Source organism: Argiope bruennichi, chromosome 1, assembly GCF_947563725.1.
Source record: "Argiope bruennichi chromosome 1, qqArgBrue1.1, whole genome shotgun sequence".
NCBI lineage: Eukaryota > Metazoa > Arthropoda > Arachnida > Araneae > Araneidae > Argiope > Argiope bruennichi.
The window spans coordinates 13,721,177-13,737,699 of record NC_079151.1 but is presented as its reverse complement, the minus strand read 5'-3'; the positions used below and the strand labels follow the sequence as shown (position 1 = coordinate 13,737,699).

The 16,523-nt window shown below is 30.4% G+C and overlaps 1 protein-coding gene across 3 annotated transcripts in view; it reads right to left on the bottom strand.

Annotated features, from left to right (window-relative positions):
* Window positions 1-13,428, bottom strand: part of LOC129962642 (tight junction protein ZO-1-like) — a 136,287-nt gene extending 122,859 nt beyond the window's left edge. For all 3 annotated transcript variants that reach the window (XM_056076533.1, XM_056076525.1, XM_056076516.1), the window contains exon 1: window positions 13,196-13,428. In XM_056076533.1, coding sequence (XP_055932508.1) covers window positions 13,196-13,223 — 28 coding nt within the window. In that variant the 5' untranslated portion in view covers window positions 13,224-13,428. The remainder of the gene's footprint in view (window positions 1-13,195) is intronic.
* Window positions 13,429-16,523: the final 3,095 nt, after the last annotated feature.

The following is a 16,523-nucleotide window of genomic DNA, read 5'->3' as shown; positions in this document are numbered from 1 at the left end:
CTAAGTTAAAAATTATTTTATATTGGTAGTATATTTTTATAAAGTTGTACGTATGGTATACAGTACACTCCCGATTATCCGCGGAATTGGGTGGCGCGGCCGCCGCGGATAATCCGAAAAAAGCTAAAAACGGGTATACCAAAAAAGAAAACAGTCATTCCAACTTTGAAAAATCGTTTTATGTACAATAAAACGTAAAATAAACAGCAGGAAATGTTTAACTAACACTTAATATTTTTGTATATCGCTCAAAACTAACCTAAAATGCATTTTGTTAATGAAAACCGAAAAGTGCTTTGTGCTTACGAGAGGCGTCAAGGATACACAGAAAAATTAATACATATGTACTGTTTTAATACTGTAATGTATTATGTAATTGCAAAAGCATAACTGTAAAACTGCACCTTTTTGAAAAAATCAGTCAAAAAAAAAAAAAACTTTGTGCGGCAGGCGCGGATAACCCACCCGCGGATAATCGGGAGTCTACTGTACTATACAAAATGAACATAAGGGGTAAAAGTTAATTTCGCGCGAAGTGTTATGTTTCTAATTCATGCTCCAGAATGAAAAAAATAATAATAGCACTGGTTTTCTAATTTCTTAGCCTTTTGGGGATCAGTTATGTTCCTTAAGATTTTGATAAGTAAGAAATTGGTCGTGTAGTAATTTTATTTTATTTATTTATTTATTTTAATTTTCAGGAAAAAATGGAGACGTGGGTTAAACTAGATTTGATAATCAAAATGCTAAATATTTTTATCTGTAAGTCATCATACTATTCTTCCAAAAGAGAAAAAAGTTTCCATTGTTTCAAAAATATAAATTTCATCAATCAAGCATAGTGCCTTCTTCACATTGCCATACTACAATAAAAGGCTTTACCAACAAAACCAAGACTTGCTAACAAAAAAAAAAAAAAACCGAACAAAATTAAAAACAAATTTTATCAAAAGAATCACTGGCATCAAACAGCTTTATCATAAATTATTACCTCTTCACGATTTGAAAGAGTCTAGTAAAATTTTAATATTTCATCATAACATATACATTTTACTACTAAAATAAAAAAAAATCTGTTAAGGATCTATTTGTGCTTCTATATTATTGTTTCAATCATGTTGTTTTATCCATTCACATTTTGCCATATTTTTACATAATAAACATTCACTCCAAACCCAGACCATTAACCAATCAATTTGTTAAAACTTGAAAGCTATTCAATTTGCTTTTCAATCCTCGCAGAATCGAAGGCAACAAATGACCCTCGCGTCGAAGGAAGCTGGCCGAAGAAGGAAATAGCAAAAAATTGTAATTAATCCGTCATTCTTAAAATTAATTATTTATTAACCACTTGAAATCAAATTTAATATTAACTTCTGAGTTTTGCAGGATTTTGGATTCCCCATGCTTCTCAGGATTTATTTTCTGTAATGTTAACTGCATAATTTTAAGTTGCAGGATCACGTGAAAATCACGCGGCTAAAATGTCGACTTAGCTAAATTTTAACAAAATTCCGTTTCAAAGCTATATATGCTCTGAATATGTTTTAAACGTCTTTTTTTTTTATTATTATTACTACTTTGGCTGTAGTGTGAAAGTCGTTCCCTGGTCATAGATGTAATAAAGAAATTTTAAAAGCTACTAAAGCATTGAACTTCTAGATAAATGTGAAGAAGTAATTTTCAAAAATTTTCTCGAAATCGCGTCATAGGAGCTATTGTTATAGACAAGAAGTCCCAAAAAGTATCAATTTAAAGATATTTTTAGGCTGACATACCTTCTGCCAATTGCAAATTGCAAAAATCTTCCAAAATCTACAGGGCAGACCTTGGGATTTAGAGTTACCGAAATGTCCGATAATTACTTAGATTTTAAATTAATTAAAATTTGATCAACATTTTAACTTTTCTTCCGATAAAGAACTACAAAACATAACACAGTATAAAAACTTTTTTTTACATAATTTCAAAAAACTAGCGTTTCCATGATACTAACGATATTTCCATAGAGTTTCAACTTTTAAATTTCATTATTTTTTAAAAATTAATTTATAATACAATTTGGAATAATGTTTTTTTTTATTATTATTATAAATGAAATTCGACCCATTCATTAACTTGAATGCTTTTGACAGTATTAACACGTTCGCTGTCATGAATCATACATGTTATTCGGATCCTATCTAATAAGATGTTTACTTCTTTTCTATTTCTTAGTATTAGTAAAGAAGAGAATATCTGATTAGATAGGAGACGTTGATCACAGGCAATTTACATGGTGAATTTGATAAGACAAGAAGATACAAATTAAAAATAAGCGTGTTCTACTCGCATCTAATTCCACATTAAATGAGAACTTTTAATGTCACCCGAGTATGGGTGACAGGGCAATCACCGTGTTAATTTTATGCAAGGAGTTCAAATACCATAAGGCAAACTGAGTAGGAAAGGAATCTTTGCTGTGAGAACATAAAAAATGTCTACAGAATCCTACTTCTACGACCTATAATTATTGAGGTATATTCGAAAGAAAGAGCAAAACATCATATTCTATACAATAAAAATAATCTTTAATATAAAAAGAAAGGGCGTCAGTTACGTATGACTCGGTATTTATGAAACTAACTACTCAATTTGTGCACAGGGCATTTTGAGGCATGAACGCGCGCGTCAGGTTAAGTGCATATGATTCAATATAGTAAGGCTACTAAAAGTACAGGCAACATCCAGACGAGTAATTGAATCATTTTTTGAAGCAACTAAGTTTCAATATGCCAACTGTTTTAGATGTTTCCCATAAAAGAAAATCCTATGGTGTCAGACATGGTGATTATGATAGCCAAACAAATGCATCTACACATCCAATCCAGCAACCACTCATTCCTACATTTTGAAGCGAGTGGTTTGAATATTGCACCTACCGTCCATCTCTTTTTAATCTTTCCACTCTTTTTTAAACCTGAGGGAGACATTTTCTCTTTTCTCTATCTTTTAAAAAATCTGTTTATCATTCACAATTTCATGAGCTTCAATAAATGTTTTTTTTTAACAAACACATCAGATGTAATGCCATACTTTTTCTTTTGTATCTTTCTCAGAAACAATGCACCACATAAATAAGGTTCCTTGAATAAACTTGATATGTTGACAAAGGGGATTTCTTTCTTCTCAGTTGGTTCGGCGGTAACCGAACACAGAACATACAATTGTTTCTTCAGGATCGCTTCACAATAAAATGTTCATTTTTTTTCTCCCCCTTTAAATTTTAGACCAATAATCTTTGTTGTAAACTGCATGATGTAAAAGTTGTTAAGCACAGAACGTAAAGGTTGGCGAACTCAAGACTAAAATATTATCAAATTATGGTATTTTGGACTAGAAATCGAATTTATTTATTTTTACGGTTTATCTTTGTAGTACCTCGATCATAAGCAAGATCTCTCCAGCATTTTCATTCTACTGAAAAAACATCATAAAAATTTCTTTTAGATCCCCCCCCCCCTCTCTTCAAGCTTTTGGTGAATAGTTTCTTAAACATATTTGCAGCAGCTGTCATTCTTCTTTGCGGAAGAGAAAAAATATTGGCGTTTGATATGTTGAACTGATTCGAAAGTTCCATGGTAAATTTTTATTGCGCAAGTCATTTCGCACTCTTTATAATCTTCTCAGTTACACAAAAACAAATATTTTTCGCAAATGTAATTTTTGATATTTTTACTTTATCTTCATTTACGGTTAAAATAATTTATGAAGATCTTTATTCGTTGTTACAAGAAATTAATTTGTCTCTTCGGGTTTCGCATAATCTGTAACGGCGAGAACATACAATATAACAACAGAAGAATAACAACAGTTTTAAAATTCAGCATCATGTGACTTCTTATTTGAGAAAAAGTATACGATTTTTTTAGAGGAGGTTCGAACCTTACTTCGGGAATATTGTGACAAGATAATGCTTTTAGGATTGCTCCGTTTATTAGAATATTATTTTTAAAACCTATTCTAAACCATATATTTGAGATGACATAAGCAAAAAAAAAAAAAAAAAAAAAAAAAAAAAAAATCCATTTAATATTGTCAAAACGCTTGAATATGTAAGTTAATAAAAATTAATAATTAAAAAAATCTTTTTTTTTAATGTGCTACTGCAACTAAAGTTATAAAATGAATCATAGCCATAAATGAAAAAATATATATATACATCTAGATCGAAAATGTTTAAGAATACATAACTTAGAATTACAAGGAACGACAATAAATAGAATTTTTTTTTTGCGTTTTAATTCTCTCTAGCCTAAAATATCATATATCACGATGCGGTTTAAGAGATTAAAAATTTGAAACAATTTTATAAATATGCAACTATAAAAGATAGCGGAGAGTTTGAAATTATAGATGAAAATATTTAAAAATTAAATAATTTTATAGCTATATTTTATTAATGAGTTAAAAATTCGATATTCACAAATTCCAGTCTTTAAATTTTGATATACAACAACCATTTTTTTTTTTTTTTTTAGTTTTAAAAATAAGAAAATTTTAAAATAAAAAAAAATCAACAAATATCAACCTGAAATAGAATAATAAAAATGCCTCATAAACAAAGGAAAGAAATGAAATTACCAGATTTTATTAGTAGTAGTAGTTAGCTTAACGGTTCCTTTGTTTATATTTGAATATATATATTATATTCCTTTGTTTATATTATATTTGAAACTATCTGAATGATATTTCAGGAAGGTGGACATATTTCTAATTATAGTATAGATGACCAGCATTGCATTTGAATCGACATTCCCTCCTCCAGACATTCTGCGATACATCAAAAGGAGGACTTTTCATTTCAACATGTACAATAGTCAGCATTTTAACACGTTTCTGATTGATTAGAAATAGGATGCATGCTTAAAAACATTCCTGAAAGATCACGTATTTGTTCACGCTTTGCACAGATCACCAGATAATTCGAAATCACCATTACGCGAGTAAGCTTTCATCCGTTTGATCCATGCATCAGATCCACATATACAACATTTTCAGCGAAATTGGTGAGAAAATATACGCGAATTCCACAGACCCTAAAATTTAAAGGCAGGGGAAGGAAGTATTTCATTTTAAATTTTGATTTCCTGTTAAAAATACAATGAGATGAATACATTTAAAAATCATCAAACAATTCTTCCCGGTTCAATATTTTTCTTTCTCAACTTGTAATTTTATTTGGGAAATAGGAAAATCTTCCTCACGCTTGAAATTATATTTTTCAAACAGAAAAGATTTTTTGTATTCCAGGATAGAAACTTTTTATGACAGGTAAGTGATTTCAGAAATTCAATGTCATGTAGTTTCTTTGATAAACAAATTATGTTTTCATGTTTGATTTAAACTCTTATCTCAGGCCTACACACATTAAATTAAATGTGCAGAAAATAGTACAAGATAATTTAAAAGAAGAAAAAAATACCACTACGCCAAATATTAAAAAAAATATTCTAGAAAAGAATTTTAAACGTACGCATTAATATGAATTGCTTAGTATTTCTAGAAAACTAACAGAGAAATACAAAATAAATAAGTATGCAACTATTTCGGATGTATGAATGCACCATTTTCGAAAAGAATAGATACTTTGACCGAAACCTTTATTATTTCTTTCTTTCTTTTATTTTTTATATTCAACATAACAGCAATTTCATTTTGAATACTTTAAAATTTAAGAATGCGCAGAATATACTTTTTTCTTAAATGATAACTTTATCAACTATAAAGCAATGAACTATTTGGCTACGGAGAACAGAATACAAGGTGAAAGACAGCTAAGTTATCTGACCCGATTTGTCTGATGAACATTTCGAAATACAATCAATAAAATATTGCATAAACAATAAATGCCATTTCTCGATCTGTGTTTTGTTTCATAAATTCCACAGCCATTGAAAAAGAGTACATAAACAATCAGTGTCCCCAAATGTAAATAATATAAAACAATTTGCAATCTCAATGGGTAGTAATTTCACAAATCAGTCTAACTTTCTTAAAAAACAATCTTTAGGCGTTAGCAAGCCCATTAAATCCTTGGTTTGTGCACTTGACGCACAAATAACTTGGGTTTGCCAAAATAGCGAGAATGGCGCCAAGATGGAGTTCTTCCAGGCAGCTGAATTTTCCAGGAGTACACTCGCTGCTGTGGGGTGGAGTATTGAATGGAGTTCTCCCCTTTTACGGGGAAACACATGGCAGTGATATGCAACAGGTGGAATTTCCCAGACTCAGGTGCTTCGGAAGAATTCAGGTTCCCCTCGAATACCTAACGTCGGAGAAAAGAGAAGAAGTCTTTTTTTTTTCTCTCTCGTGTTGTGAAATATGGGTGATGATTGGCAATTGATACCGCAAGCTTGTGTAAGAACGTTATAGTATATTATACAAAAGGTAAAGACATTTTCCATTCGTGACCCATTTTCGGATGGTCGAAATGATCGGGATCACAAAGATTGAAAACAAATTAGTAAGTGAAAATTACTATTTAATGCTAATTAAAAATCAATCCAATTCGAAAAAAAAAATTATCTTGGCAAATTTTATAAAATTTCTTAATTAGGGTGTTAATTATTTTTGTCATTAAATATTGGATGAATTTAGAAGGTAAAAGGTCAGAATGAAGGTTTTGTGATTCCAGTATTACTGTGCGAAAGGTCTGAATTCAGCGTTTAATGTTATTACATAAGTGCTATATGTTACAAAAATAGTTAGATTTAAGGAAATATAAAATGCAATCGTTGTTTGTGTGCATTTAATATTGTTTTTAATGAATGAATAATAATGCCCAAATATGTGATAATTTTCCAAATGTGTCTTTCTGTAAATGTAATACGTCATCTTGAAAAAAAATATCACTTCATTTCAAAATTAGTTACCCATAGCAATTAAATAAAGAAAAAAACGACAGCATTTTAAGAGATATAGCATGACAAAAAAAATCGATTACTTTTTTAAATTTTTAACCTATACTGCACAGAGATGCTTATTTGGATCACTTATTTTTAGCACAGTTTTAACTATTAATAATTAAATAAAATGATTTTGTTTAATGAATAACATATTTTAATTGCTAACCATTTTGTCTATAAAAATCAAATTAAAAAAAACAAATACAAATTTTTAACTATAAATTCAAAAAAATTATAGTTCGTATATCTTTATACTCCTTAGACTGGGTTTCACACAACTGCAGTTGGAAATACAAACTCGTGCTACATTGGTTTTAACAGATTTAATTTTAAGTTTAGTTATATTAACATTTCGTTTTTAAAGCAAACACTAGAGCTATCTTGGGACGGACTAGTCATTTCGAACCGCGGTCGGATGATGAGGAGGACATCTGAGATGGTACCCCCCTCTCCAAAATCCTACAGCACACCAGGGGGAAGAGATTTTAACAAAGAATTGATTAAAAGTTATTCAATATTGCTTTTGAATCTATTTGCAATTCTTGTACTGTCGTTCTTTCCATAAGAATATGAAAATATTTTCTTAAAGCTCATCGTGACTAAATTCATATAAAAAAACATTAAATAACTCTAGCAGGAAAAAAAAAAAACAAGATGCATTTTCCAAAGTTACAAATTTATCTGCATCACATGAATCAGGTATGCCTTTCTGTGTGTGTGTGTGTGTGTGTGTGTGTGTGTGTGTGTGTGTGTGTGTGTGTGTGTGTGTGTGTGTGTGTGTGTGTGTGTGTGTGTGTGTGTGTGTATTTCTGAGCACATAATAAAACGTTACCACAAAAATTGCTTGCAGTTATCACAAACTTTTAAAACTTGTTTTTGAGAGCTGAAAACAATATTTGATGAAACTTCAGCTTTTTTCATATTATTATTATTATTTTCATTTTTAAAAATTTTTATTTGTTTAATCTTATTATAAGATTCAACAGTTCATTATACATTTTATAAATATTATTCACTTGATTAGAATAAAACATGTTTAAATCAGGAAAAGATTTTTAAAAATCTGGCATTAAAAAATTTTATGAATTTTTAAACAATTACAAACACACACACATACACACAAGGAGGGATTGCTGTAATCATTCTTCTAAGAAATAAATTGGTACCTCAACTGAACTGCAACAATGTAAAAATAACGCATTAGTCTATCTTTACTTTCTTGTATACGAAATAAGAATGTCACGTAATTGTTAAAAAAAAAAACAAATGTGCACATCCAAATATAGTTAAAGTCCGCATTTCAACCCTCTCTGAATCTGAAGAATATCTCTTCGGAATTAAATTAGTCTACCTGCGATGATTCCAAAACGCATTGAGCAAGTACGATGAAGTATGTAAACTTAAAACCAAATTTGTAGGTTCTGTCGAAATTCAATGAAATCTGACGAAGACACGTCTGTCCCTGTAAATGTGAAGATGATAATTAAAAATTGTAGAGAGTGATACGAATGAAATTTGATATACAAATTTATAAACAAAGTCGCAACTTTTTTCAACCAATCTGTCTAAAGTGTAACCCTTGGTAGTCTGCAGATTCTCGTGCATACGTGATAACTTCCGATTCATAATTCAAGTTCGCAGAGACTACGGTAAATGAAATTTAGTAAACAATCTTCTGATCAAAATGATTGATATGTGACAATTAGACAATCCGCTTACTGAATCGATTCACTGGATTCGGGAAATGTCCAAAATGCATATTCAGATATTTTCACTCGGTAATGAATATATATTGTGTTAGGAAATGTGTGCTTCGTATTGTGTTAGGAAAACGGCAGCACTCACTCCAGCGAGCATTCATGATTTTCGGGAGTTCGCAAACTCCTTCCTTACACCACCTCCTATGCATTCAGGCAGAATAGGATGAAAAGGGGGAAGAAAAAAAAAACGAAATAACTAAAAATTATAAAAGTTTCCGAAGGTAAGAGATGAAGCATGTAAATAAATGTAATAATTAAAATGTATACAATATTTTTATTCAATAAGAATGGCAACACTCATATTAAGCAGTTAAGGACGCATTAAATTCAATTGTATTAAAGTCCCGTTTTGAAGCAACACAAGGGCTATTTTGGGACGGACCTAGTCATTTTGAACAGCGGTCAGATGACGAGGACGACACCTGAACTGGTACCCCCTCTCCAAACTTCCACATCACACCAGCAAAAGGACGTTTGGCCCCGATGGATTTAACATGCACCAGACCTGCTTACAAGACGGTACTTCGGTAGAATCGGGTCTCGCACCTGAAACCCTTCGGTTCCGAAGCTGAGAACTTACCACCAGGCCACCGCGGCCCTTATCCATATGTAGAAATGAACACATCAGAAACAAATGAAGTGTTCTTCCTAAACTTTCATTGACTTCGATATTATATCTTTCGATATTATATCAATGTTATATCTTCGATTGAACATTGACTTCGATATTATATCTTTGATTTCTGCTTCAAATTGGATAGCTAAACTCTGTGGTTGAATTGGACAGTAACCTCGAGTCGGATACACAGTCAGCCCTTCTTGCGGATTTTTTGTATACTTTATTTTCACCACACGTTTACTGCTACCATCATCATCATTTGAATCATAAACATTCTGAAGCTTGATTTAAAAGTTTTTACTGTCTTCTTTTTTTTTTTTTGTTGTTGTTGTTGTTTTTAAAAAACATTAATTGTTTTAAAAGTATTGTAGATTGCAATCAACAACTACATTGCATCTAAATACTACATCATTCGACTAACAATCAACAAAAGCTACTAAAAAATATCTACAAAAGCTGGCAAATGTTCTAATCAAAGAATATGTTGAGCGAATAGTACAAAAAGTCTCCTTCCCTCCCTCAGATTATTTTAAACCAGAGTATCCATTAAACCTCCGCCCATTTATTCTTATTATAAAATCTCAAGGGAAAAAAAACTGTTGAACAGGGGAATGAAATAAAATAATTTCATTAAAATAAGTATAAAATATATGAAATTAATAAATAAATTACTAAAGATATGAAAAGCCCTGATAATATTATCTAAGTTTTTTTCTTCCTCAACAGTTTATGCTATGAGTCAAAAAACTCATTATATACACCAAGGAATATCCAAGCAGGTAATGTTTAAGGGTTTAAACTCGGTCCCATTTCCTTCAATATTTCCATCAATGAGATCCCAAGATTAGTATCTGTATGCTCTGTAGGTTAAAAATCCCAACTTCATCATTTAGAAGCTTTCCAAGCACCTAAACTAACAGAAAAATGGCTAATCCAATACAAGATGAAAATAATATTAGTAAATGTCAAGCAGTACGACACTTTTCTCTCTCATCTGAACTTGTTAGGAAAATTATTCCACGGAATAACGATGTCACCTATCTTGTGGCTGCATTTGACAAGCACTTTACTTTTAAAAAGCATATCCAAAAAATTAAAAATAACTACAGGAGAGCAAAAATAAAACTATATCCAATTCTTAATTCCAAATTATAATTTTAAAGGAAAATCAAATTTCTCATTTATAAAATAATGTTGCTGCCTCTGATCTCCTACCCATTTCTCAATGGAATCCATGTAATACTAGAAAGATTACAAAATGATTACGCAAATAAGAAAATAAGTAAAATGCCAGGGTTTGTCAGGAATAATAATGTTCGAAAAGACCCTCATTTCTGAATACTTAATAATTTTCATAAGAAATTGTACTCTAGGTTCTTTGAAAAAATTGGACAAAAGCGACAACTTCGTTATTCAGGAAACAGAGTTTTATGAGCCCAAGCTCCCAAAGACCGCGCTCTCTTTCATGTCACTAAAACATCAACAAAGACTTTTCCACGCCAAACTGTCTATGAACCAATAAAACTCTACATAGAGTTCATCGGTTCATGAAATATAGAAGATTGGTGAGTTTACATAATCAATCTTCTATATTTCATTTTTTTCTTCTATCTCATAAGTGAATTTTATAAATACTAACCACACTTGAAATTTTTATGCACAACTATTGGCTAAAAAATTTCTTTGCCAAGCCATCATTAGCCCATTCACCTGCAATGCCTGGAGATGAAGAACTTGTGGTGAAAAGCTTATAAGCCAGATAACAGCAACGACATACAGGCAATTGCTTTTGTCGTGTGGTCTTGTTACTCGGCTGTGAACCACAAGGTCCCAGGTTCTATCCTCGCTCATAACAATCCGCTACAAACTTCGAATTCAAGAACTAAGCTAAGCCACCAGGAAATCGACAAATAGTGCTCTATGAAATTTCCAGCGCCTCTAAATGTTAAATACATTTAACAACTTTTTTTTTTTTTTTTACAAAATGAAACTAAAACTTTAGTTATATTTCTTCTTTCCCCTTCTCCCCCTTTAAATTAAGAATTAAATGGTATTAACATTTCACACTCAAGGTTGTTTGACAATTGTAAAACAAATAATAGGTTAATGAACTCATTAACTAATGTGCGCATAAAAAATTTTCAATTTCAATTGCAGAAACTTAAGGTAATTTCTTTAACAATTCCCGTTCATTTACAGAAATTTAATAATTTAAAAATATCACTGTATAATTTTTATTTCTATAGAAATATTATCAAACTTGAAATAAGGATTTCTACTGAAAAAAAAAATATATATTTATTTTATAAAGTACAAACGCACACTCAAATTCCTTCTCAATTTTCCATGTATATATATCTAAAATGGAAAAATGTGGTGTTTTCTGGAACTGATTGATAATGCTATATTTATATATATTAAGAAGACTAACATAAACAAATCATATAAGACGAAAAATTATATATGGAATTTTATATCACAAACCTATTATTACTTATTAATGGAAGACTTATTAAGACTTGATTCTGTAAAAATGGAATGATTTATGTGAATAAAATTTTTCATTGTTAAGTTTCAGTTTTATTTAATAATAACAATCCTTATTTTGCACCATAATTTCAGTATATAATAATCTTGAAACCGACAGTTTTTAAAAAAAGTATCCTATGAAAAAATAAAATAATCAATCTTGGAGTCACTCCGGACAAATAAATACCTTACACTCAGAAATCATATTTATTGAAGCAAACATAGTTTCAAAAATGCTAATCCCAAAATGTACTCAGACATCGACTTTGAAACAAAACTTTCAAAAAAAAAATTTTTTTTTAAATAGAATACTGGTTTTTAAAATGAAGCATGAAAGTAACGTATTATTATTCAATGCATTTAAAATTAATTCCTTTTTTTCCTGGCATTTTTTCTCTCATATCATTTATAAATTTTAATCTAATTAAAATGGTACAAACATATTTATGTATTTTTAATGCCATTTTTTTCAGCAGTATGACCGGAGGTTAAAAATAATGAAATATAAGAATTAAGAAATCCGACAACCCACTGCATATTATGAATTTACAGAAAATTCAACATCTTCTTCACATGATATCAACATTATTACATCAGAATGCCTTTAAAAAATCGGTTTGCATTTATTTCTCCAATAGTAACTTATAATAGTAATAAATATACATCATTACATTAGAAAACCACACAAATAAGGCAAAATTAAATGAATATCATATATAACAAAAAAAAAATTAACTGAATTATATCGTTTTCGGCATTACACTTCCCCTCCCCCTCCCAGAGAATTGAAATCGATCATTTTTAAGTAGTTAAAAATTATATTATTATTTGTGTTCAAATTAAATTTTAAAATAAGCACAAATTTCTGGTTTATAAAAATATCCTACAAAATATATAAGAAGCAGGACCTACAACATACAGCGCAAATAGACATGCGCAGTTACGCTTGAAATACTGCAAAAATCGCACGCTCCATTGGCGGCTGTTGGCGACACGTTGAGCTTCATTACACATTCTAGTAACCCTAAGCCTATCCGTTTTGACTGACTGCTTATAGAAGCTCATGCAGCATTTGTGCCGCGAAGTAATCACATTTTCAAAAACATGCAGCACTAGAGAAGCTTTTGCTATGTATTGATTTAACGTCTATTAGATATCTATGCATTTTCAAGAAACCAGCCAAAAAAATCAACGACACGTTCATACCACAGCTAGACGATAAACATAGTTTATTTTTAATTATAATAAATCTTTAATTTCACACGAAATAAATAATTTATTTTTAGAAATGACGCATTAGTTTAGATGCGATTATTTTAAAACGAAAAGGCGTCACTCACCTCGTCCATACAACGAAGATGGATACATTTAACGAATATAATCCTTAAGCAGTCTTGTCAAAAACAAGCACGTGTAGCAAACTTCATGAAATTCCTACGGATGATCATCGCAGCACAAAGATAGAAGAAATTCAATGCAGGAATTCACAGAGGTGTTGTTAACACTATAAGATACTTGGAAAAGATTTCAAATAGAATGTTTACAACTTGCGATCGTTTCACGATGAACATTCCTCACCATTTTGAAAACAGTTAAGCGTCCAAAGTTGTTTTGGAACAGCGCCATCTGTCAGAAAGTAGGGAAATAAAAGTTCAGAAGTTTTTTTTCTGCATCTACTAATAATTCTTTTTTTCTGTTGTCACAAACAATAAGCAGGCTTACTAACTTGTCTGGTTTGGGAATTAGAAAATGTATTCTATAATTTCAGAGACATTATTTAGAAGAAAAAAAATTGGCGAAGTTTTAAAAAATTGTATGAAAAATAAAACTTTTTTTTTATTATTATTTTAATTTGTATGGATTTTAGTAATAGAAATAGATACTACATAAAATTTATTTCAATATTATTTCTATTTCAGCCTTAGATAGCTACAATGAGCTACACGTGTGAAATTTTTTGGATTTTTTCAAACTAATCAAAATAGTTAATTAAATCAGTACCCATAGTTTATGGTACGTCCAACGTTATTCTAGTTAAGTTCTCTATTCCCCCATAAATAATCAATATATTATTTTTTTATTAATGATTGTATCATAACAATTAATTTAATAACTATACCACATTTCATGACGTTAGAACTTCAATTAATTTTAATTTTTCCCTAAACAAATTATAATTATGATGTGAAGGTGAAATTATGATGTGGAGCTGCTAGTGACCACTTACATGTCAAATCCTAAAAATTGACCATTTTTCCGACAATCGATAATATTTTCAAAAAAAAAAAAAAAACATCACTTGTAGGAATGTTTTTGGAACAAGTGGAGAAGAAACATTTCATCACCCCTTCGTCATTTTCGCTTTTTTCAGTTAAATGAAACTTCACATTTTTCGTTTGAGTTCACCTTTCATATTTTTCTAATCTCATCTTTGCCTTTCAAACGTTCATAACATTTTTCCAACATCAAAAGGTTTATCAAAATAATGTACCTTCAGCTCTTCTTTTTCAGCAAATTAAAGAACATCATTTTTTTTTCAATGCCAATCACTTCTTTTTTAACATTATTATAATTCTCACTAAATTTAACCAACACATTTTACAGTGAAGCAACTGCAGTGGGAAAAAAAGAGGATAAGGTTTCACAAACAAACAGAAATAGGGGTTTTTTTTCCCCCTTTGTAATCTTCAGTGCGTTAACGCTTATATATATATATATTTATATATAAGGTTATCACATGATGTTGAAAATAAGGATAAAAGTAAGCTCAATTAATAATTTCACAAATAGCAATACCTCAAATGTTACTACATTATAAAAATGATTAAAAAAATTAAATCTAAGCACTTGTTCGGAATAATTGCATTTACTCAGCAGAGATATAAATCGCTAAATTATAAAACTTCCAGAGAGCGGGGATTTTTTTTTTTTTTTTTTTTTTTTTTCCCTGGAAGCAACCAAGGTCAGTTTGGATTTGCATCATTTCGGGCAGGTGGTAGGAAGAAAAAGCTTTATAAAATGAAATAACATATGTTTGGAAAATAGATTTTTATTACAGACTAGTCGCCTGAGGCGACTAGCTAGTTCACCGGGAACATTGCTTGTATCTGATTTCAGATTAATCGTTTAGCTATAACTTCATGCCTATGATTCCGCCAAATTGTCTGATATTAAAGTCATGCTATTTTAATCTTCTTACTCAAATTTTATTTATTGTATTATGCATGAGCATTTCTCACAGAAAACAATTCCTATAACATTATAATGCAACTAAAAACATAAATATGCAGTTCATCTACTTTTTAAAAAAAAAAATCATTCTTCGTTTTGTAAAATACACGGATATTAAACAGAATCCTTCGTCCTTGGCTTTCAATAACGGGAAAAGCTCGCAATCTGATAGCTAATAAAACAATGAAAACGATTTGAATTTCAAAGCGATTAATCTATTGTAGGTAAAATAGATAGGTATAATTTTGAAAATTAGGCAAACATTTTTTTTTTTTTTTTTTTGAAAATTGGCAAAATTCAGGAAAAATTTGCATGACTATTAAACTGGCATCAAACAATATAAAATTCATTTCATATGCGGTAATATTTTTGGAAGTTATCGCGGAAAAACACCAAAATTCAACTTCACTGAGGTGCACATTTCCATCCTTCAAGGTACATACGTGCCAAATTTGGTAACTATAAGGCAAATGGCTTAATCTGAAAAGTGCCAGCGCACACGAGGGTTCACCTTTATTATTAGTATAAATAATATAGGTTATAGGTATAAAATACAAAACTATATTCAAATATGTCAAACGATACGTATACGATTCCAGAAAAATGGGGAAGAAAATGAAGGGTGAATCCTATTGAAAAGATGATAACCATTGATCAGCCCCAGGTGAAAGAGAGAAAGCGAAGTTCTTAGTAAATATTCTGTAAGAACGATGTGTTTGCTGGCATCTAGGGCACCGAAATTTTTGTTAAAATAATCCTCTTTTTTTTTTCTTTTTTTTTTTTTCCCCGTACAATTAAAATTGGTGTCCACTATTCGAAGTGGGTAACATGGAATTTCCTATTTTACCTAATAATGTCCACTCATTAGAGGTGTCTGTTTTCCGAAGTTCCCTTTGAAGGAAGTAACATTGTATAATTTCACTCTTAGAAAATTAACCTTTTTATTTCATTGTTTACCATGTCTCATTTATAAACCTTATAATCCCTGGAATCTTATAAATTTTCTTCATACCACTTTAGTTCCTTCATTTCTGAGTGCTTTCTTCTTGCATCTCACCGAAAATGGAGTAAAGTCTCGGGAGCATGGAATGAAGAAATAAGGTTGAAGAGTTGCAAGCACTCGTTATTTGTAGTATTCTCACAAGAAACGCAGATAAAAAGAAGTGAAACTGGAGGCCACAATATCCGTATGATATTTGTGATCAAGTATTGGTTTGCGTTTAATGTCTTCTGTTAATGAATGTTGTCATTTTGAAACCATATATTCGGAGTTGAAGCAACGCTATGTTTGTTGAGTGATTTCGCCAGGGTTTCTTAGGTATATAAAGTACGGACTAATGTAAAACAACCCAGAAGTATTTTAAAACGTGACTTCAGATCAAGTAAAATAAATGTTGTTGTTGTTTCTTATGGCACTTGTCACGGACAAGCCCGCTG